Genomic DNA, 21,143 nt, shown 5'->3' with positions numbered 1-21,143 from the left:
CGGTGGAAACGTGGGGCGCGGGGAGGGCGCGGGGAGGGCGCGGGCCCCGCCCGCTCCAGCCATCCCGGCCGTTGCGCAACTCAGGGCGTTTGCGAAAACCACGTCTGGGAGGACTTGGCCGCAACGCGGCGAACGGGCACCCTCGGGGAGTGTGGGAGGCGGCGAATGAATGAACGAGTGAACGAATGCACGCCCGCGGGAGCGCGGGGTCACCGCGTAGTTGCGGGCGCGCCTTCCGGGGCGCCGCGGTAGAGGTAGAGCCCCTGCGCTCGGCGACGGGCCGGCACTTTGCAACCGCTCCCTAAGCCCGACCCCGCCTCCGCTCCCCGCCCCAGGCCGCCGTGGCGCGTTGCGGGGCGGGGCGACTGCGCAGGCGCAAGAGCGTCCGGGGGGGGGGGGGCAGGCTGCGTGCGCGCGCGCAGAACCCGGGAGCTGGAGGCCGCCTCCCCCGCCGCCGGCTGGACTCGGCTATGGGTTCGGTGCAGGCCGCAGGCTCGGTGCGCGCGCGCTACCTTGTGTACTTCCAGTACGTGGGCACCGACTTTAAGTAAGTTTCCCGGGCGCAGCGACGGGCGCCACGTGGCCCGGGCGGAGGCGGGAAGGAGGGCGCGGGCGGGCAAGCGGATGTCTCCGGACGCGGTTTGCAAACGTTCGGGGGCGGAAGCGGCTCTGGCCTCACAGGGCGGCCGAGACCCCAGGGCAGGGCGCCCCCGGTAACCTCCGCCCGCCTCTGCCCGCAGCGGGGTCGCGGCCGTCAGGGGCACTCAGCGCGCCATCGGGGTCCAGAACTACCTGGAGGTGAGCTCGGCCGGTCCCGGGACGCCCGGTGAGGGATAAGGGGGAGCCCCCGCCCGCGCGTCCCCAGGTCCGGCCTCGCCCACCCGCCCGCTCGCCCCGCGGCTCGGTCCTGCAGGAGGCCGCCGAGCGGCTGAATTCCGTGGTGCCGGTCAGGTTCACCATCTCCAGCCGCACGGACGCAGGGGTCCACGCCCTGAGCAACGCGGCGCATCTGGACGTCCAGCGCCGCTCAGGCCGGCCGCCCTTCCCGCCCGAGGTCCTGGCCGAGGCCCTCAACACCCACCTGCGGCACCCGGCCATCAGGTGAGCCGGCGACCTGAGCAGCCCCTGGGGCTCGGCCTTCCCAATTCTGTTGCGGGCGGAGGCTGGAGGTCTGCACAGACTTCGTCGTCTGGTCAGAGCTCGGGGGTGGAGGAGACAGGAGGTGACACCTGAGCAGACCGGCAGGGTCGTTCCTCCGGTGAGCCTGACCTGCTGCCACAGGGTCCTGCGGGCCTTCCGAGTGCCCAGCGACTTCCACGCTCGCCACGCAGCCACGTCCCGGACCTACCTGTACCGCCTGGTCACTGGCTGTCACCGGCTTGCTGAGCTGCCGGTGTTTGAACGCAACCTATGCTGGACTCTCCAGGCAGAGTGAGTGCGGCCCTGACAGTGAGCCGGGAGGGAGCAGGCAGGCCGCACCTCCTGACGTTACCCTGTTACCTGAAGCTGCCTGGATGTGGCCGCCATGCAAGAAGCTGCCCAGCACCTCCTCGGCACACATGACTTCAGCGCGTTCCAGTCGGCCGGCAGCCCGGTGCCAAGCCCTGTGCGAACGCTGCGCCGTGTCTCCGTGTCCCCAGGCCAGGCCAGCCCCTTGGTCACCCCCGAGGAGAGCAGGTGAGGAAGGGCCTGTGGGTTGTGGCCCTGCCCTCAGGTCACGCGCTGATTTTAGCTCCAGCACCTCCCCCAGCTTTAAGGCAGGCGAACCTGGACAGCTGGAGTGGCCCGGACACCCCCAGCCTGCAGCTGTGCCCTCCCCCACCCCGGCTGGGGGCAGAGGACAGGGAAGGCTGCCTGTCTCTGAAAACCCTGCCCTGCCTAACAGAATTCTGGCAGCCACTGGGAAGGTTTCGCTGGTGCCAGTGGTTCTGGCCCAGCCTGGCAGGGGTGGTTTCTGCTGCCCCATCACTGTCCAGAGGGCCACCCACCAGGTGGCAGATTCTGACCACAAAACCTCCCCTGCTGGGGTGAGCCCTCAAGGGAGGAAGAACTTCTGCCGGCCCCAGACTCCTGCGTCAGAGTAGCAAGTACAGACAGGGCTGGGGTCTCTGGCACACGCACCAGCCATGTTCCCAGACCGTGCACCAGGACCCTAGGGGAGGGCCCAGGGCAAGCCCCTCCAGCACAGCCAGGCTACCTGCCCAGCCTCCAGGGTCCTGCTGCCTCCTTGCCCAAGCATTGCTTGTCTGGTTTTAAGCCTCTCCAATGGGCCTCCCTGGGGGCAGGGAGTCAGCCGGGGGAACCAGCCCGCCCTGTCAGTCTCCTGTCCGAGGCCACGTGGTAGGCTGGGGATGGCAGGCACTGCCCCACAGACACCTACAGGCACGTGTGTTTCCAGGAAGCTGCGGTTCTGGAGCCTGGAGTTTGAGAGTCAGTCCTTCTTGTATAGACAGGTGGGCTCGGTTCTGGGGCCCTCCCTGGGGGGTGGGGCTGAGGGTGGGCAGGCCTCTGTGCAATCTCGGCCCTGGGTCACAGGTACGGAGGATGACCGCTGTGCTGGTGGCCGTGGGGCTGGGGGCTTTGGCACCTGCCCAGGTGAAGACGATTCTGGAGAGCCAAGACCCCCTGGGGAAGCACCAGGCACGTGTGGCCCCGGCCCACGGCTTATTCCTCAAGTCAGTGCTATATGGGAGCCTCGGTAAGAGGAGTGGGCCTGGGAAGCTCCTGCTATGTGCCCAGTGACTGCTGCGGCCATGCCGTGGAGTGGGGAGGTCAGGGACCACTGACCGCAGCAAGACAACTGGGGGTAAAGGAGCCCCCCCCCCCCAGGGTCACAGTCCTTCAGCCCAGCTCGTCCTGGGCTGACCCACTCCCTGGCCATGGGAGTGGTCCCAGTGGTGGGGAGGGTGGGCTGACCTTGCCCCAGGCTGACGCAGGGTCTGGTCTGTCCACAGGTGCTGCCTCCTGCACGCTGCAGGGGCCACAGTTCGGGAGCCACAAATGACCCCGGATACTCGGCAAAGTCAGGCCACACCAGGCCCAACCCTGTGCTGGTCAAGCACGGCAGTCAGCCGCTTGGGGCCCACAGCACTGCTGCCCAGCCTCCACAGCAGCCTCCCTGCCCAGGTCCCACCAGCCTGGATGCCCCTCTGTATCGTAGGCGGGATGGGGTGCAGTGCAGGACACAGCCATGTACACCGAGAAGAAGGTACCAAGTAGCCTTTCGTTCAGCTTTTACTGGAAACTGCTGTCCGGGACTCCCTGCCCTAACCATCGTTTGGGGGCCCAGGAGCAGGAATAAAGGCAAGACAGCCCGGAGGCCAGTTTTTCTTTAGCTGGAAACAGCTGCCTGGGTGGGCACATGACACACGGTCTCTGTCCCCAGGGATGGGACCTGAGGGTCTGTTCACTCAGGGCACCCACAGTCCTGAAGTGCAGGCCCGGCTCTGTCCAGCTGGGAGAGGGCAGAGGTGGTGGCTGGGTGAGATGCCGGCCTCAGCTGGGGGCCTGGGGGAGGCCCTTCTTCAGCAGAGATGTGAGGAAGCTACCCAGCTCCTCGTCCTAGGGCAGAAGCAAGAGCACCATGGGCCGTGCAGGACAGGGAGGGGTGGTGACACCTGTGCTGACCGCGGTGGGCTGGGGGCCACCCCTTACCTGGTAGGTCCAGGAGACCAGCAGCACCTTGGTGCCCGGGTCCTCAGAAGGGGCGGCGGCCTGGATGAGGATGGACTCCACAGTCACAGAGCCGTCCGGGAGGTGCTGCACACAGTGGTCCTTCAGGACGCTGTGGGGAGGCTCGGTGAGACCCTGCCTGGCCCCCGGGGCCCGAGGGGTGGGGGGGCGGGGCCGGGCGCCCACCTCTTGAGGTGGCTGTAGACGCGCAACGCCATCTCCTGCTCCTTGCGCGTGTCGTGCAGGTGCACGCGGCAGGTGAAGCGCAACTGGTGCTCGGCCAGACCCAGCTCTTTGAGGGCTTGCTCTGAGGATACCAGCCGGAAGTTCTGTGGGGCAGGGGCAGGTCAGGGAGCACAGCAGCAGCCCTCCCCCCTCCAGAGGCTGTCCTGGCACTCACGCTGTCCTTCGTCTCCCCCCTCCAGAGGCTGTCCCGGCACTCACGCTGTCCTTCGTCTCCCCCCTCCAGAGGCTGTCTCCCCCCTCCAGAGGCTGTCCTGGCACTCACGCCGTCCTTCGTCTCCCCCCTCCAGAGGCTGTCCCGGCACTCACGCCGTCCTTCGTCTCCCCCCTCCAGAGGCTGTCCCGGCACTCACGCTGTCCTTCATGATCAGGGTGCCGTGCAGGAGCCGAGGCTTCTTGGCCTCGGGGAGCAGCCCTGTGGAAGAGGCGGCAGCAGCTGTCAACGTAAGGGCCACTCCCAGCTGCCTGCCCCGAGCGCCCTTCCCTGCCCGGCCCACATACCCTGCGCCATTTCCCGCTTCAGCAGTCCCAGTGAGATGCCTACGGGGATGCTGGGGCTCGTGGGCAGCGTCACCGTCTCGCCATTGGCCGGCATGTAGCAGCTGACCCCTGGACCCCGGGAAGAGAAAGCCTCAGCCCAGGTTGCCTGCGTCGACCCAAGGCGGGCCCCACGCCGCCCGCCCGGCTGCCTACGGAGCTCCTGCTCGATCTTCTGCTTCAGGAACTCCATCTTCTTGGCCTCGCCATGCACCAGCAGCACGCTCTCCGGCTCTGCCTGGCCCACCAGCTGCATGATGCCCTTGGCGTCCGCGTGTGCGCTGAATGACATGTACTCCACCTGCATCTTGACCTCCAGCTGCGGAGGCCACGGGGTGTGGACAGCGGTTACCACCAGGAGGTGCCCCTCTGCCCTGCCAACCCAGCACGGGGTCGGGACTCACCACCTGCCGCCCCTCCATCTCCAGCTTCCGCTGCCCGCTGAGGATCTTGTGGCCCACGGTGCCCTGCACGCAGTAGCCGGGCATGATGACCTGGGGGCAGGCACAGAGCTCACAGCCACGGGACCCCAGCCTTGGCACCTCAGGGCCTTCCCTGGGATGTCCCCACCTGAACCCCTGGGAGCTGTTTCCACCTGCCAGCAGTGCCCGACCAAGCCTGGCTGCAGACGCCAAAGGACTCAGGTTTTGCCACAAGACTGTCCGGGGCTGGGCTGGGGCTGTACAGCCCGAGGTGGACGGGCTACGTCACAGGGAGACCGAGCAGCTCCAGGCGATGTCACCCCCGTCCCTTGGCAGCAGCAGCCACGTCCCTCGGCCAGCGCGAGGCCAGCAAGAGCGGAGACAGACGGCACGGGAGGAAGGACAACCCGCCAGCCTCCAGCTTCCAGGTTCCCACACCGCACCGCGCCCTCACCATGTTCTTTTCATTTCCGGCCCATTTCCGGAAGATCTGCAGGGACTGCCCGGCGTGCAACATCCCTGGCGTAGCAAATACAACCTGCAGGACACACAGGGTCGGGGGGGGTTCAGGGCAGCGACGCCCCCCCCACCACCGCAGGCCCAGTCGGGGGGGGGTTCAGGGCAGCGACGCCCCCCCCACCACCGCAGGCCCAGCCCAGAGACCTGCAGGACACACAGGGTCGGGGGGGGTTCAGGGCAGCGACGCCCCCCCCACCACCGCAGGCCCAGCCCAGAGACCTGCAGGACACACAGGGTCGGGGGGGGGGTTCAGGGCAGCGACGCCCCCACCACCACCGCAGGCCCAGCCCAGAGACCTGCAGGACACACAGGGTCGGGGGGGGTTCAGGGCAGCGACGCCCCCCCCACCGCCGCAGGCCCAGTCGGGGGGGGGTTCAGGGCAGCGACGCCCCCCCCACCGCCGCAGGCCCAGTCGGGGGGGGGTTCAGGGCAGCGACGCCCCCCCCACCGCCGCAGGCCCAGCCCAGAGACCTGCAGGAGACAGGAGGCCCACAGACGTGGAGGTGCCGGCCCTGCCGCGGGTCTCACCATCGGCCCTGGGTTGTCAGCGAAAGCCCGGTCAAAGGCCTTGATGTGCTTGAACTCGAACATGTTCCTCTGCACGAAAGTCTTGCGGATCTTCTGGTTGGTCCAGGGGATGAACAGCTTGTAGTAGTGGTTGGCCTTCTCGGTCAGCCCCGTGGAGAAGTAGATGGGCACCTTCAGGTTCATGCGCTCCCTGGGGACCACCGGCCCAGTCAGCACAGCGGCCACAGGGGAGGACACTGCAGGGCAGGACTCGGCCGGGTCACCCCCACACCTGTATCTGCACAGCCCATGCATGGGCCGGGCTGAGTCCAGTCGCAACCACAGGAGGCCAGTGCCCTCAGCCTATGTCCCATTAAGCCCTAAAGCAGCCAGGCTCAGCGGAGGGCCAGGAACCCCTACAAGAGCCGCAGACAGTGACGCTGACCGGACGTCACAGGCCTCCTGGGGTCACACGGCGCACAAGCAGCCCCCCAGGACAGCAGCAAGCAGGGCTGAGATGCCACCAGCACCCTGGGCAGGGCTGCCCACCGACTGAACTGTGCAGGCTGGGCCAGGGGCTCCTGAGAGAGCCATCCTGGCGGCACCTACCAGAAGGTCTCCAGGAGGATGCAGAGCTCCTGGGCGCGGCCCAGCGCGAACACGGGGATCAGCACCTGGGGGACACACACGGCAGGAGCCTGGCCATACAGCCCCTTGGCACAGCAGGCAGTGTTCAGTGAGGGCACAGCCAGGTGCCCAAGAGCTGCCTCATAGGGACCTTAGCCTCTCTCATCTGCTCCCAGTCCTGTCCCAGCCACTCTCCGGAGACAGAAGGGAGCTGCGTGGGGCCTGGCCAGGGCTTCCTCAGGATCTGAGGTAGGAGAGGCAAAGGGGCTCCCTGGGAAGGGTCTCTTGAGTTTTTGTCCTCAATGCTGAGCACACCTTCCTCCCTCCCTGCTTGAAAATGCAGTGCCCCCCACCCTGAGACCCTGACCTAGGCCAAGGGCAGCCAAAAGGACCCGCCCAGCATAGCCGAGGGCCCGCGTCCCCACCCCTGCTGTGGCTACCTTCCCACCACGCTCCACGGTCTCGTGGACTTTCTTCAGGAAGTCTCGCTCCCGGCAGCGCTTGGAGTCACGGATGGTCGTGGCGTACGTGGACTCCGTGATGAGCAGGTTGGGGCGGCACTTGTCAATCCAGGCAGCTCTAGTACACGGGGGTGGGGTGTGAGTCACAGTGCACGGTCCCCACAGCTGCAGGGCTGGGTCTGACAAGCTGGGCCCCAGTACTACGCCCACCCGCCTTCCTGGGCCACTCTGGCTGGAAAGAGCCAGCTGGTAAAATGCTGTGGGCAGCACACTTGGGAAGAGAGAAGAGGAACAGAGGACCCCGCCCAGACCTTGGGAAGAGACAGGAGGGACAGAGGACCCCGCCTGGACCCTGTGCCTTCGCGCATCTGGGCCCAGAAGGAAGGGGCTCTCCAGGCCACACGGGACATGGGAGACACTGCTGGGCTGGCCGCTCGAGAGCTGGCACGCCGACACCCGCCAGGGTCCTGAGCGCCAGGGGGGCCCATGGGACAAAAGACATCTCGGACTACTTACCCCAAGTGTCGGTCTGGGGTCATGTTATAATCACCCTGGTGAACGATCAAGGCCACCATGAGGAGGGTGCGTCCCACCCCGGCAGCCCCTCCCGAGCCTTAAGCCCTTCCACTGACCGTGTAGACCACAGACTCTGAGCCCACTTTAATCTGGAACATGGCTGCCCCCAGCACGTGGCCTGCATAGTAGGCCTTGATCTCCAGTTCATCGTCCACCTGTGGAGGACAGGGCTGTGCTCAGGCTGTGTCGTCACAGCAGAGGGGCAGAGAGGCAGGGGCGGGGAGCGAGGGAGGCAGGGGTGGGGAGCGAGGGAGGCAGGGGCGGGGAGCGAGGGAGGCAGGGGCCGGGAGCGAGGGAGGCAGGGGCGGGGAGCGAGGGAGGCAGGGGCGGGGAGCGAGGGCACTGCACTGAGCCTTTTAGTCCCTGTTGCTCATACACAGCATCCAGTTCACAAGGGACGGGCAATGTGGACAAAGAACAAAACACAACAGATGGAAGACTGAAGGGACCTGAAATTGGAGTTTCCAGTGTGGACTTTGAATACATCACAGAGAAAAGACAAGATTCAGAATGCTGGCTGCCAGGCAAGGTAGCTCAGGCCTGTAATCCCAACACTTTGGGAGGCCAAGGCGGGTGGATCCCTTGAGGTCAGGAGTTCGAGACCAGCCTGGCCAACATGGTGAAACCCCATCTCTACTAAAAATACAAAAATAAGCTAGGCGTGGAGGTGCATCCCTGTAATCCCAGCTGCTCAGGAGGCTGAGGAAGGAGAATCGCTTGAACCTGGGAAGTCGAGGTTGCAGTGTGCCGAGATCACGCCACTGTACTCCAGCCTGGGCGACGGGGTGAGACTCCATCTCAAAAAAAAAAAAATATTGGGCCAGGCACGGTGGCTCACACCTTTAATCCCAGCACTTTGGGAGGCCAAGGTGGGTGGATCGTCTGAAGTCAGAAGTTCAAGACCATCTTGGCCAACATAGTGAAACCCTGTCTCTACTAAAAATACAAAAATTAGCTGGGCATGGTGGCAGGTACCTGTAATCCCAGCTACACAGTAGGCTAAGACAAGAGAATTACTTGAACCCCGGAGGCAGAGATTGCAGTGAGCTGAGATTGTGCCACTGCACTCCAGCCGGGCAACAAGAGCGAGACTCCATCCAAAAAAAAAAAAAAATTGTTGGCAAAAAACTAGACTTCTTTAAAAATTTATTTCACTCATTTAAAACTTGCTGGGCATGGTGGCTCACACCTGCAATCCCAGCACTTTGGGAGGCTGAGGCGGGTGGATCACGAGATCAGGAGTTTGAGACGAGCCTGGCCAACATGGTGAAACCCTGTCTCTACTAAAAATACAAAAACATTAACCAAGTGTGGTGGTGCACACCTGTAATCCCAGTTACTCGGGAGGCTGAGGCAGGAGAATCACTTGAACCCAGGAAGCAGAGGTTGCAGTGAGCCGAGATTGCGCCACTGCCCTCCAGCCTGGGTGGCAGAGTGAGACTGTCTCAAAAATAAAATAAAAAATAAAAACAGTACTTTTGGAGAGACAGTCTCACTGTGTTGCTCAGGCTGGTCTGGAACTCCTGGGTTCAAAGGATCCTCCCGCCTCAGCCTCCTAAAGTGCTGGGATTACAGGTGTGAGCCACCACCCTTGGCATAGAAACTATTTTTGAAAAGTGGAAATTCTTTTTTTTTTTTTTTTTTGAGACGGAGTCTCGCTCTGTAGCCCAGGCTGGAGTGCAGGGGCGCAATCTCGGCTCACTGCAAGCTCCGCCTCCCGGGTTCACGCAATTCTCCTGCCTCAGCCTCCCGAGTAGCTGGGACCACAGGCACCTGCCACCACACCCGGCTAATTTTTTGTATTTTTAGTAGAGACGGGGTTTCACCATGTTAGCAAGGATAGTCTTGATCTCCTGACCTCGTGATCCACCCTCCTCAGCCTCCCAAAGTGCTAGGATTACAGGTGTGAGCCACCACGCCTGGCAAAAAGTGGAAATTCTAAAACCAGGAACTATTAAAACCCAAATTAAGAATTCAATGGATGGGCCAGATGTGGTGGCTCATGCCTGTAATCCCAGCACTTTGGGAGGCTGAGGAGGGTGGATCACCTGAGGTCAAGAGTTTGACCTTTTTTTTTAGTAGAGATGGAGAAACCCCATCTCTACTAAAAAAAAAAATACAAAATTAGCCAGGCTTGGTGGTGCATGCCTGTAATCCCAGCTACTCGGGAGGCTGAAGCAGAAGAATCGCTTGAACCCGGGAGGCAGAGGTTGTGGTGAGCTGAGATCATGACATTGCACTGCAGCCTGGGCAACAAGAGCGAAACTCCATCTCAAAAAAAAAAAATAGAATTCAATGGATGAATTTACCACCACATGACATATAACCAGAAAAGAGAATCCGTAAACTGAGAGACACCAGAGAATATCTATCAGGAAACAGGAAAGACAAAGGGATGACGAAGTTTCAAGAGGTTGACCGTCAGGCTCTCAGGGCCCCTGGAGGAACAAGAACGAGGCAGAAGCAACACTGGAAGAAACGTGATGAAGGCCTCAAGCCACAGATCCAAGAGGCCTCAAACTCTGAACAGGTTGAGAATACATGTCGGCCCATCGGAGCACAAGCACCAAAAACCAAGGCCAAGACCCTACAGGTGCCCGTGCCAGAGACGGGGGACAGAACGATGTTTGCAAAGTGCAGAGACAAAATACTGTCAACCTAAAATCCTACACACCTAAGAGGAAAAAAGTCCTTCAAGAATGAGGGTAAAGTAAATCCGTTTGCAGCCAAATAAAAATTGACAGAATTGGGAGGCCGAGACGGGTGGATCACAAGGTCAGGAGATCGAGACCATCCTGGCGAACATGGTGAAACCCCGTCTCTACTAAAAAATACAAAAAAACTAGCTGGGCGAGGTGGTGGGCGCCTGTAGTCCCAGCTACTCGGGAGGTTGAGGCAGGAGAATGGCGTGAACCCGGGAGGCGGAGTTTGCAGTGAGCTGAGATCCGGCCACTGCACTCCAGCCTGGGCGACAGAGCGAGACTCCGTCTCAAAAAAAAAAAAAAATTGACAGAATTCAGCACCAGCAGACCCACACTCCATTCTTTAGGCAGAAGGCAAATTACCCCAAGTAAAAGGCAGAAAAAATGCAGGAAGCACAACAAAAAGAATAAATATATAAATAAAACTAAGCAAATGTTGATGTTACCAGGCATTAGAAATCATGTCTGTCTGGGTTTAAAATATACGGAGGAGTTGGCAGGTGTGGTGACTCATGCCTGTAATCCCAGCACTTTGAGAGGCTGAGGTGGGAGGATCCCTGGAGCCCAGGAGTTGGAGAGCCTGAGCAACACATACCCCCTCTCTACAAAAAATACCAAAATAAATTAGCTGGGCATAGGGGCACATGCTTGTAGTCCCAGCTACTTGGGAGGCTGAGGTGGGAGGATCACCTGAGCCTGGGAGGCCGAGGCTGCAGTGAGCCAAGATCACACTCCAGCCTGGGCAACAAAGTGAGACCCTGTCAAAAAAAAAAAAAATTAAAATTTCACAACGAAAAAGATAAATATACTTCATTTTGATAAGAAGTTCAATCAGAAAAATAAAATGTTCCAAAATACGTAAGTACCTAATATAGTTTCAAAAAATATAAAAGCAATACCCAGAGACTCTAATGAGACACAGACAAACCCACAATCTTTGTCACAAATTTTGCCAATCTGTCACTCACCAACTTAACCTTCACTTCCTCCCTGACCCACACCCAGAACCAGGCACCCTCCAGAACTGGCCCATCTCCCCTCTGGCCCCTGCCTCCCTGCCCGGCGACACCCTGGGAGCTCCAGCAAGTCTCCGGAGGCTCCGAGCGCTCTGAGGGCACCAGCTTGTCCCACTCTGGCCATTTCAATGCCGCTCAGACAGAGCCAGGTGGGTTTGGAGGCCGGGGCACACCCCCACCCTGTGCGTGCTCTCCCGGGTTGGCGCCCTATCTCGTTTGGGACCCTTGTGCTTGCGCTGCCGCCTCCAGGTGTTCCCACAGTGCTGGATGCAAGAGTGAGGTGGGGTGGGCTCACCCTGAGGCCCCAGCCTTCCAGAGACTGTGGAGAGCGGGCGGAGGACATGGTTGGTGTGGGGGTGGGCAGTGCCTGTGCCGTCTGTGGCCCTGGGAACCTGACCTGGACCGTCTGGTGGAGGTGGACAGCCACCACCTTCTTCATGCAGTCTTTGATCATCTGGGAGGTGAAGAAGTTGGCCTCGCCCTTCTTGTCCACGGCGATCTTGCGGTAGTCCTCCAGCAAGATGGGGCAGATGGCCTGGGTGGGGTGGGTCATGTAGATGGGCCCGTCGTAGCCCACCATCTCGCTGAAGTAGGGGAGTGCCCCGCAATGGTCCAGGTGGAAGTGGCTGGGGGATGCAGCACAGGTCAGCCTGGGCCCACCCTGCCCCAGCCTTCACCCCCACTCTGGGCTTGTGGGTTGCCCCCTTCATTCGCCTGCTGTGCACCAGGCCCCATCCCGAGTACTGAAGAGTCAGTAACGAGCAAACACAAAGCCGCCTCCCTGGAACTTTCAGTCTCAAAGTCTAGCGAGGCAGCGAGCGAACAGGAAACTGAACACGTCGGTGACAGCGACATGCTCGCGAGGCAATGCGAAGCCGCTAAGGGGCACGGGGAGCCGCTGGGATTTCAGGCATCAGGACAGGCTGAGAGGAGCGGCAGCTGAAGGCAGCACAGACCCGAGGGCAAGGGCAGTGCCTGGCAAGCCCCAAGAAGGCACTGGGGACCCCGCTGTGTCTGACAAGAAGCCACAACCGCGAGGGTCTCAGGGGCAGCTGAGGACACTGCCTCCAGAGCGGGCTTCTCCAGGCTTCACAGGCCCTCTGGCTGCTGGGGAGGACAGGGCGGGGCAGGGCAGGGGGAACCAGTAGGAATGCCGTGGCCATCCAGGCGATGCCACCCAGACCAGCGGGTCATGAGCTTCTGGACTCTAAAGGTTGGGGTCAGGGCAGACTCAGGACTCTGGAATCTCCAACAAGACAGTGGGGTTTAAAGCTCCTGAGACAGAGAAGGCATCGGAGAGGGTGAAGCCTGGAGAGCCGGGTTCAGAGGGCAGGACCAGAAGAACAGGTGGAGACCAGGCCGTGTGTGTGACCAGTAAGGCAGGCAAGGAGCAGATCCCCGGGCCCCGACGCCCCCTGAGGATCAAGGATGACGCAGGCCCCTTGCCAAACGTTGCCGAGGCCGAGTAAGGGGGCCCAAGCCCCACAGGCACAGACATGGGACCCTCAAGGCCCCCAACGGGTGCCCACCTGATGATCACGCAGTCCAGGAAGTCTGTCAGGCGGCCGTTCTGGGTGATGTAGGAGAAGTCAGGGAAGCGTCGCTGGGAAGGATGTGAGGCTTCAGGTTGCGCCGTGGTCTCCAGGCAGCACCTGGGACCACCCATGTCCCAGGGAGGGGCCCCCAGGAAGGGGGGTTCTACGTGCAGACTCAGGCTGGGCACTGCCACCCCGCAGGTCACACCAGAACCCCTGGCTGCTCACAGCATGCAGAGGGGCCGAGATTACCTCCAACCTCACTGACAGATGTGAGCAGGAAGCTGAGCCCAGGGTCTCACTGGGCCCAGCCTATAGGACTCTGGGGCTGGAGCCCAGCACCAGTACAGGGGGACCTCCCCATGCAGGGGCTCGCCTCGGCCAGGCCCACCCATCCCTGCTACCCACAGGGTGCAGTCGTCCAAGCACGACCACTGCTGCCCACTGCCCCACTGTCCGGCTCTCAGGCCCAGGGTCTGCCTGCACACGGCCAGCCCTCCTGGCCTCCGGGCCTCCTGCCCGAGAGACTCACGTCGTCATTGAAGCCCATGTGCATTCCGCAGTCCAGCATGACGTTCTTGCCCGCAATGGAGACCAGGATGCAGCTTCGGCCCACATCCTGGCCGGCCCCTACTCGAGGGAGGGCAGGTGAGAGTCAGTGCTGCGCCCCCCGCCCCCAGCTCCCTGTGCTGCCTCCCCAAGCTCTGCAGGACCCAATGCACTGAGGAAACGAGACCGAGGCTGCTGTGTGGACAGACACGTGGGCCAAGAAACAGGGCCACCCCTAGTCCCAGGAAGGGGGACACAGGACCACGCCCCACACCACCACATCCAGGGTGGAGGCCGGCAGCCCACACGCTCCTCCCTGGCCTCTCCAGGCGGCCGTGGCCTGCTGGTTGAGTAGTGGGCACTGTGTTGTGGTCCTCAGCCCCTCAGACACAAGGGCTGGTCTGCGGGGCCAACACCTCAGTCAGAGTCACGCCTGGGCTGTGGCTGGACCCTCAGCAGAGCTGCAGACCAATGAGGCCACCTCCTGCAGGATCTGTCCCCAGGCAGGCAAGGGCCTGAGTGCCTAAGTGCTGGCACTGGGTGTCCCCTGGTGGTGCGGCTGTGGAGGGATGTCACGCAGCCTCGGCCATGCCACACGAACACAGTGCCAGTGGTCCAGCAGTGGCCGGCGTGGGCAACACAAGCCCCACACCACTGCCCACCACGCAGCCCCCAACACAGACCCTAATCTGCAGCCCTCCCACACTCCTGACAGCCAAGCAGCCCTGCCCAGCTGCTCCAGCCAGAGGCCTTGGCCAGCCAAGGCACACTCAGCCCCCTCATGTGACCTGGAGGCCCACAAGGAAAGGGCCATGGCCCCTGCACAGCCTGTGCCTGGGCGGGAGTCTGATGGCCGTGAATGGCCTGGTTTTCCCCTTGAATCCCCACCCACCTTCCCCGACCAGCCACCTGAAACGTCCAAAGCCAGCACCACACATCAGGATAGCGGGGCCACAGCCGAGGGCCTGCCTGCCACGAATGGGGGTCTCAGGTTCTCTTCTAGGCCTGTTCCTGCCCCCACTGGGTGTGAGCTCTCTGAGAGCAGGGTCTCAGCTGTCTCCTCCCTCTGCACCTCCTACCCCAAGCCATGCCAGGCTCACAGAGGCCCTCTGGCATCTGTGGGAAGGGAGGGCCGCCCCTCTTCACAGCCAAGGACCTAAGGCCACAGAGGCACTTGTGGCCCTGAAGCGTGCGGCCTGGCTTGGTCTTCTGAATTCCAAAGCCCAATCCTGAGGTACTGGCAGTCCCGCCTCCCAACAGGACCCACAGTGATCCCAGGGAATAGAGCCTGGAGCTACAGGAGGGGACAGGGCTGAGAAGACAGAGGAGGAGGCATCCCTGTCTGCAAGGAGACAGACAGCAGACAAGTGAACAAGACACCTCGAGTACACCAGATGGAGGCTACTGTGACAGAAGAGCAAGGTAAGAGGATGAGGAAGCCTTGAAACTTCCAGAACCATGACAGGAAAGTGCTCCCTGAGAAGCCAACTTTTGAGCAGGATGGGGGAAGGGGGAGGAACAGGGTTGGGAGGGACAGGCAGGGTCGGGGGACAGTCACGCACAGGCGAGGGCGTGGGAGTGACCCCAAGGACACAGCACTGGCCCAGTGAGCACGGAGCCCAAGGCAGTCCCTGGCACAGGGAGGTGGGGAAACAGTTCTGCTCTGCCGATACCCTGGCTGAGGTGACCTTAAGAATACACCCAGGCTCAAGCCTGTAATCCCAGCACTTTGGGAGGCCGAGACGGGCGGATCACGAGGTCAGGAGATAGAGACCATCCTGGCTAACACGGTGAAACCCCATCTCTACTAAAAAATACAAAAAACTAGCCGGGCGAGGTGGCGGGCGCCTGTAGTCCCAGCTACTCAGGAGGCTGAGGCAGGAGAATGGCGGGAACCCGGGAGGCAGAGCTTGCAGTGAGCTGAGATCCGGCCACTGCACTCCAGCCTGGGCGACAGAGCGAGACTCCGTCTCAAAAAAAAAAAAAAAAAAGAATACACCCAGGTACAGACTGGGAGCCACTGAAGCCACATGAAAGATCAGACTGTCCAGAGAGTGGGTAGAACAGGCAGCCAAGAGGCCAAATGGGAAAGGGGCAGTCTGGGAGGACCCAGCAGAGGCCCCAGAGAGCAGGGGAGGGCAGCAGGGCCCACCCTAACACCGTGGGCTGTGCACAGGCCAGGGGTGTTCACAGCACAGTATCCCCGCCGGGGCAGCAGGCACCCCTCCAAGGAAGCGCTCATGCCATGAGGAAGGACATGTAATCTCATCCCAGTGTCTGTGCTGGAAGATGCCCTCGACCCCCTGCCCAGTGGAAGGACCAGGTTCCAGGACAGCACAGGGCAGGCACGTGTGGAAAACGCCCAGGACATCAGGATGGTTGGCCACCAGCACCATGTCCCCCCAGGTGTTTCTGAGACCCTGGGTTTTGACTAATTCTTTCCTCCTTCGCATTGTTCTATACTGTTAGGACTTTGACTTTTTTTGACATATGGTCTTGCTGTCGCCCAGGCTGGAGTGCAGTGGCACAATCATGGCTCACTGCAGCCTCGACCTCCCGGGCTCAAGCAATCCCCACAACTCAGCCTCCTGAGTAGCTGGAACCACAAGCACACACCACCATGCCCGGCTAATTTTGCATTTTTTTTTTGAGTGATGGGGTCTTGCCATGTTGGCGAGGCTGGTCTTAAACTCCTGGGCTCAAGCGATCCTCCCACCTCTGCCTTCCAACGTACTGGGATTGCAGGCGTGAACCACAGTGCCCAGCCTGTTAGGACTCTTAAGAGTATACATTTGTGTTTTTTGCTGGTTTTTTCAGTGTTGCAGAAATCAGGTAGAACAAGAGCTGAACTGAGAGTTGATTGTAATTTGGGCGTGAGCACAAGGAGTGGTGGACAGAAAGCAAGAGGTGAGGAGGCAGAAGCGGGACAGCGAGACTGGGGGGCTGGGCGGCTGAGAGGCTGGGGGTCTGCTAGGCTGAGAAGCTGGAGGACTGGGGGACTGGGGGACTGGGGGGCTGGGGGGCTGGGGGGCTGCGGGACTGAGGGGCTGGAGGCGGCAGCGCGCCGCACAGGGAGGTCAACGCACCAACGAAAGCGCACAGCGAGCGCGGAGGCCCCGCAGCCCCCTCTGCGACGTCCCCTCACGGCCGCCTGAACCTCGGGGCTCGCGTTCTCGCGTCACTGCCGGAGGCCGAGGGTGCAGGGACTCGGCCGCCTCTCGGTTCCCACCAGGGCCCACGCGGGAAGGAGGAGACCGAGGACGCCCGCGACGCGCACCCGGCTCCATGACAACCCGGAGGGAGCGGGGCGCCCAGCCCGCCCGGAGCCGCATACGGAGCCCGCCCCACAGCCCTGCCGGCGGCTCCCACTCACCCAAGGGCGTGACTCTGATCTCAGGCATCGTCTCCGCCGCGTTCCCAGAGCCGCGAGTCCCGCGCGCGGTGATGCACTGCGCAGGCGCAACCACCAGGGTGTCAACTTCCGGTGCGTTAGCCGGAAACGCGAGTCTGCGCGCCTGGCCTCCTGATTGGACAGCATCCAACCAATCAGGGCGGCGGGCGAGAGCGGGACAGGGCGGGGCGATGAGCGAGGGCGGGGCCCGGACGGCAGCTGTGGCCGAGGTGAGCGGCTCCGGCTCGGCGGCCGCACCTGCCCAACCCAACCGGCAGGGTACGGAGGTCGCCGAGGGACCGGGAGCGGGAGGGGACGTCGTCCTAGAAGGCCGGAGTGGGCGGGCGGCCGAGGACCCGGCTCCCGCGCAGGACGGAGCCGTGGCTCAGGTCGGCCCCTCCTCAGCACCACCCCGGGCCTCCACCCTTTCCTGGGCTCCCAGGTGGAGCAGGGACCCGAACCGGTGACCATCCAGTCCGGTGCCATCTGAAGCCCCCTTCCCAGGTGAGACTCGTAGCGCTAGCTCGACACGGTCTGGTTCCACCCACAAGGCCTGGGGCGCCGTGGTGGCCCCGTCTTCTGCCGTCCCCCCAGCCTGCTGTCAGCCACCGGGCTGTGTGTTCAGGCCGCCCTGGCGCCCAGCCCTGACCTTGGGCCGGTGGGCTGCCCTGGGAAAGGCCTGGAGGTGCCCTGGGTCACCTTCCTGGGCTGGCGAGCTGCCTGCCTCCTGCACAACCACTGCCCTTCCTGTTGTCCCGGAGCCACCAGCCACAGCTCTGAGAGGCTCCTGGCAGCTCCTGTTTGCCACTGGCTCGGATCTGGGCCGGCAGGCAGGCAAGGCCCGCAGAATATCTGGTGACCAAGAAGGAAACCCCAGAGCCTCAGAGACCATCTTCTCAGTGGACAAAATTAAGGCCTGAGGAGGGGAGGGGCGTGCTAGAAGTCTATGGGACTCCATCTTCCTGAGGCCCAGGAGCAGCCATTCCCTACACCTGAAGCCCGGTGAGCTCACATCTGGGGCCTCCGCCTGGTGCCAAGCACGCAGCCCAACCTGTGGGGCTTGCAAGGCAAGGCTTCAGCTCCCTCCGGGCACCAGCACTCCAGCAGCCTGGGCCACGGGCTGGGCAGTGCTTGTAGCCCATGTTCCCTAGTGATGAAGGGCCCAGTCCTAGGGCGCTGAGCAACCTGCACACCTGCTCCTGGCCAGGAGCTCTCACCACAGCTGGGTACCCTCCCTGTCCCTGCTGGAGTCCCTGCAGCCAGGGAGGGCAGGAGAGGGCTCCCAGCACCAACGGGCCTAGGAACCCCCAGGCCCAATGGGGTAAGGGTTCTTCCTGGTTGAGGTGGGATGCAGCTGAGTCTCAGGTTCCCTGGAGCAGGTGCGGGCCCTTGGGGCACCCGGGGAGACAGGGCAAGGGTGCTTGGTGACACACAAAGCATGGGTGCCTGGATGTCTGCGGAGTGACTGTGTGAATGCCAGCAGAATCCAGAGCAGGGCCTGGGCCACTCGCGGGTTCCCCAGGGCTAGTACACGGGCCTTGTGGCAATCTTCTGAGAGTGATACAACCTTTCACCCGGCCACCCATCCATGTGGGACGTGTAGTTTCAGCAACAGGAGGGAAAACACGCGTCCGTCCATCCAGCAGGCGCCGGCCCCACGGCCTCTCTTCTGGTTTTGGGGACGCGGCAGTGAGGAAGATGGGGCAGCCTGTCCGGCAGCGTCCCCCGCTCCCCGCACCCATCTCTGCTTTCCGCTGTGTCTGTTTCCTTGCCTACAACTTCAGAACTTTGTCTTTGTTGTCATCTGACCCCACTCCAGATGGCTGTTCGCTCACTCCCTGTGCACCCAGGTGCCTAGAACGGTGCTTGGCTCTTGGCAGGGGCTTAGTATCTCTCAGCTGGTAAAAACAGATATAGCATCTAGAGAGATAAACAAAAACAGTCAAGAAAGCACCAGCAGAGACACCTGCTGCAGATGGCATGGCCGAGTGGTCCGATAAAGCCAGAGGGGGCCACTCTCAGAGTCAGCAGGGACTGACGTGGAGTCAGTGGCCTGATCCACAGGAGGGGCCGTGCCAAGGTCCGTGAATGCGCAATCCTGACGAAGGGCGGCTCAGGGTGGTGTGCCTGAGAGCCTGCGGCTTGGCTGGGAGCAAAGCCAGGCGGCTCCTGGGAGGAAGCTCCGTGAGGGGCATGAGTGATCAGTGAGCAGCAACCGGATCACAGCTATTCTGTTCCCCTCCACACACAGAAAATGAGCCGCAGAGCAAGCTGACCCCAGCGACACAGCCCCCCAGCCTTACTGTTTCCGTTCCTATCAAAAAATGGATGACTCGGAGACAGGTTTCAATCTGAAAGTCGTCCTGGTCAGTTTCAAGCAGTGTCTGGATGAGAAGGAAGAGGTCTTGCTGGACCCCTACATCGCCAGCTGGAAGGGCCTGGTCAGGTGCGTGCGCTGGGGCTGCCTCCTGAGGTGGGCGCTCACCTGGCCCAAGTCCCATATGTGGCATCTGCCTCCCGACTGCCTGTCCCCACCAGCTTTGCTGCCTGTTTCCAGATGGGTGTGAATCCCCGGAGGCTGGGCAGTGTCCCCCGCACCCCAGGCGGGCTGCCCCAGGCCTGGGCAAGGCCTCGAACCCCGCTCCCTTCCACAGGTTTCTGAACAGCCTGGGCACCATCTTCTCGTTCATCTCCAAGGACGTGGTCTCCAAGCTGCAGATCATGGAGCGCCTCAGGGGCGGCCCGCAGAGCGAGCACTACCGCAGCCTGCAGACCATGGTGGCCCATGAGCTGAGCAACCAGCTGGTGGACCTAGAGCGCCGCTCCCACCACCCCGAATCCGGCTGCCGGACCGTGCTGCGCCTGCACCGCGCCCTGCGCTGGCTGCAGCTGTTCCTGGAGGGCCTGCGCACCAGCCCTGAGGATGCACGTACCTCTGTGCTCTGCACCGACTCCTACAACGCCTCGCTGGCCGCCTACCACCCCTGGATCGTACGCCGCACCGCCACCGTGGCCTTCTATGCGCTGCCCACACGCAAGGTCTTCCTGGAGGCCATGAACGTGGGGCCCCCGGAGCAGGCTGTGCAGATGCTGGGCGAGGCCCTCCCCTTCATTGAGCGTGTCTACAACGTCTCCCAGAAGCTCTATGCCGAGCACTCCCTTCTGGACCTGCCCTAGAGGCGGGAAGCCAGGGCCCTGCTGCAGATCTGGGCTGTGGTGGCCGGGGCTGAGTCCCATAGCAGAGCTTTCTGGGCTCCCCAGGAACAGGAGATCCACTGTTGCCCCTAGGAGCTGAGCTTGTTAGGAACCACAGACTGTGACAGAGAAGGTGGGGACCAGCCCAGAAGAGGCGCACCCTCTCTGTCTGGAACAAGACGCCTCAGCCACGGCTCCCCCTCAGCCTGGTACACACGCGCCCAGCCAGGCCGCACCAGGGTGCAGAGCGGAGCACGCAGGGGTGGGGGCCGGGCCTGCAAGATCCTGAAAGGTCACCACCCCCCAGCCTGTGGGGCGGATCTGCAAATCGGGGTGAAGTCACAGGTCCCGGGTCGTGGAGACTCCATCCTTTCTCCTTTCTGTCAGCCAACGTGTCCTCATCTCAGGCCAGGTCCTGGTACCCCATGTCTGCCCAGGTGGGCAGCCCTGAGCCCAGGGGACTTAGTCCCCTCCATGACCAGGCTGGCAGAAACCTCCCAACAGCGGTCTGGGCACCGTGGGCTCTCCCCACCTCTCCTGCCTTGTTTGCCCCTCAGCGTGCCAGGCAGACTGGGGGCAGGACAGCCAGAAGCTGAGACCAAGGCTCCTTGAAGAAGGGCCCGGGAAGGCCCCGCCCTTGGGACAGCCTCCTCTGAAGCCCTGCACGGCACCAGCTCCCCGGCAAATGCAGCAGGCCGCCTCCTGCAGCGGCTGTGGGTCTGCACAGCACGGCCCGAGACCACCAGGAGCTGGGACTCTGCTACACGCAGTGAGACGCCATGTCCTTTCTCCCCCTGCCCCCCTCCCCACAGTGCCCAGGAGACCCGAGGGGCACGGTACAGGAGGGCCTGGACCGCGTGGGCCAGCCAACAGCTACCAGACAGCTACAACCAGCCCAGCCACCATCCAGTGCCTGGGGCCTAGCCACTGGCTCTTCACAGTGGACCCCAGCACCTCGGGGTGGCAGAGGGACGGTCCCCACTGCCCGGCAGATGCACGAGCTTCTGGAGGGCAACCCATGTGACATCTTCCAACATTAATAAATCACACAGCCTCCCAGGATGGGGATGTTGGGCTGTACTGGGCGCCTGATTCCCCAGGAGGGGACACAGGGTCACCCAATGAGAGCGGGTAGGGCCCTCACCCCAGCGACACAGCTGAGGTGGGTGCACCTAACTCCAAGGGAGCTGA

At 62.3% G+C, this 21,143-nt stretch overlaps 3 protein-coding genes and 1 long non-coding RNA gene across 17 annotated transcripts; 3 read left to right on the top strand and 1 right to left on the bottom strand.

Annotated features, from left to right (window-relative positions):
• Nucleotides 1–427: 427 nt before the first annotated feature.
• Nucleotides 428–5,477, top strand: PUSL1 (pseudouridine synthase like 1). 9 transcript variants are annotated; one of them, XR_012427646.1, is made up of 9 exons: nt 428–547; nt 741–798; nt 914–1,101; nt 1,282–1,431; nt 1,507–1,677; nt 2,399–2,453; nt 2,536–2,698; nt 2,955–3,208; nt 4,206–5,477. XR_012427646.1 is itself a non-coding variant. In XM_045388871.3 (8 exons), the coding sequence occupies exons 1-8, from the start codon at nt 471–473 to the stop codon at nt 3,333–3,335; spliced, it is 1,185 nt and encodes a 394-aa protein (XP_045244806.2). In that variant the 5' UTR covers nt 428–470; the 3' UTR covers nt 3,336–3,563. The 9 variants fall into 9 exon arrangements, 5 of the variants coding, with proteins under 5 accessions (XP_045244806.2, XP_005545163.3, XP_073879880.1 ...); XR_012427651.1 differs by having other exon boundaries at nt 1,427–1,677; nt 4,206–4,422; XM_045388871.3 differs by lacking the exon at nt 4,206–5,477 and having other exon boundaries at nt 2,536–2,640; nt 2,955–3,563.
• On the bottom strand, nt 3,222–16,819 carry INTS11 (integrator complex subunit 11). Of its 6 annotated transcripts, none has more exons than XR_012427609.1 (17): nt 16,740–16,819; nt 13,350–13,447; nt 12,812–12,885; nt 11,680–11,908; nt 7,621–7,719; nt 7,505–7,539; nt 6,968–7,106; nt 6,510–6,574; nt 5,922–6,111; nt 5,329–5,412; nt 4,857–4,946; nt 4,609–4,771; nt 4,417–4,524; nt 4,181–4,330; nt 3,859–4,001; nt 3,655–3,784; nt 3,222–3,561 (listed from the first exon to the last, which is right to left on the bottom strand). XR_012427609.1 is itself a non-coding variant. In XM_045388801.3 (17 exons), exons 1-17 carry the CDS (start codon nt 16,765–16,767, stop codon nt 3,496–3,498), a joined length of 1,803 nt encoding a protein of 600 aa, XP_045244736.1. In that variant the 5' UTR covers nt 16,768–16,819; the 3' UTR covers nt 3,222–3,495. The 6 variants fall into 6 exon arrangements, 3 of the variants coding, with proteins under 3 accessions (XP_045244736.1, XP_045244733.2, XP_065391209.1); XR_012427608.1 differs by having other exon boundaries at nt 4,225–4,330; XM_045388801.3 differs by having other exon boundaries at nt 4,269–4,330.
• LOC141409106 (uncharacterized) lies at nt 6,111–7,687 on the top strand. The gene is made up of 2 exons (XR_012427671.1): nt 6,111–6,776; nt 6,871–7,687. It is a non-coding gene; the product is annotated as an uncharacterized lncRNA (long non-coding RNA).
• A 141-nt stretch (nt 16,820–16,960) lies between the features above and the next one.
• CPTP (ceramide-1-phosphate transfer protein) lies at nt 16,961–21,014 on the top strand. Its single transcript, XM_005545097.5, has 3 exons — nt 16,961–17,261; nt 19,009–19,203; nt 19,412–21,014. The coding sequence occupies exons 2-3, from the start codon at nt 19,082–19,084 to the stop codon at nt 19,932–19,934; spliced, it is 645 nt and encodes a 214-aa protein (XP_005545154.1). The 5' UTR covers nt 16,961–17,261; nt 19,009–19,081; the 3' UTR covers nt 19,935–21,014.
• The last annotated feature ends 129 nt before the right edge of the window (nt 21,015–21,143 follow it).

This window comes from Macaca fascicularis, chromosome 1, assembly GCF_037993035.2.
Source record: "Macaca fascicularis isolate 582-1 chromosome 1, T2T-MFA8v1.1".
Lineage (NCBI taxonomy): Eukaryota > Metazoa > Chordata > Mammalia > Primates > Cercopithecidae > Macaca > Macaca fascicularis.
This window is presented reverse-complemented; position numbering and strand designations above follow the sequence as displayed.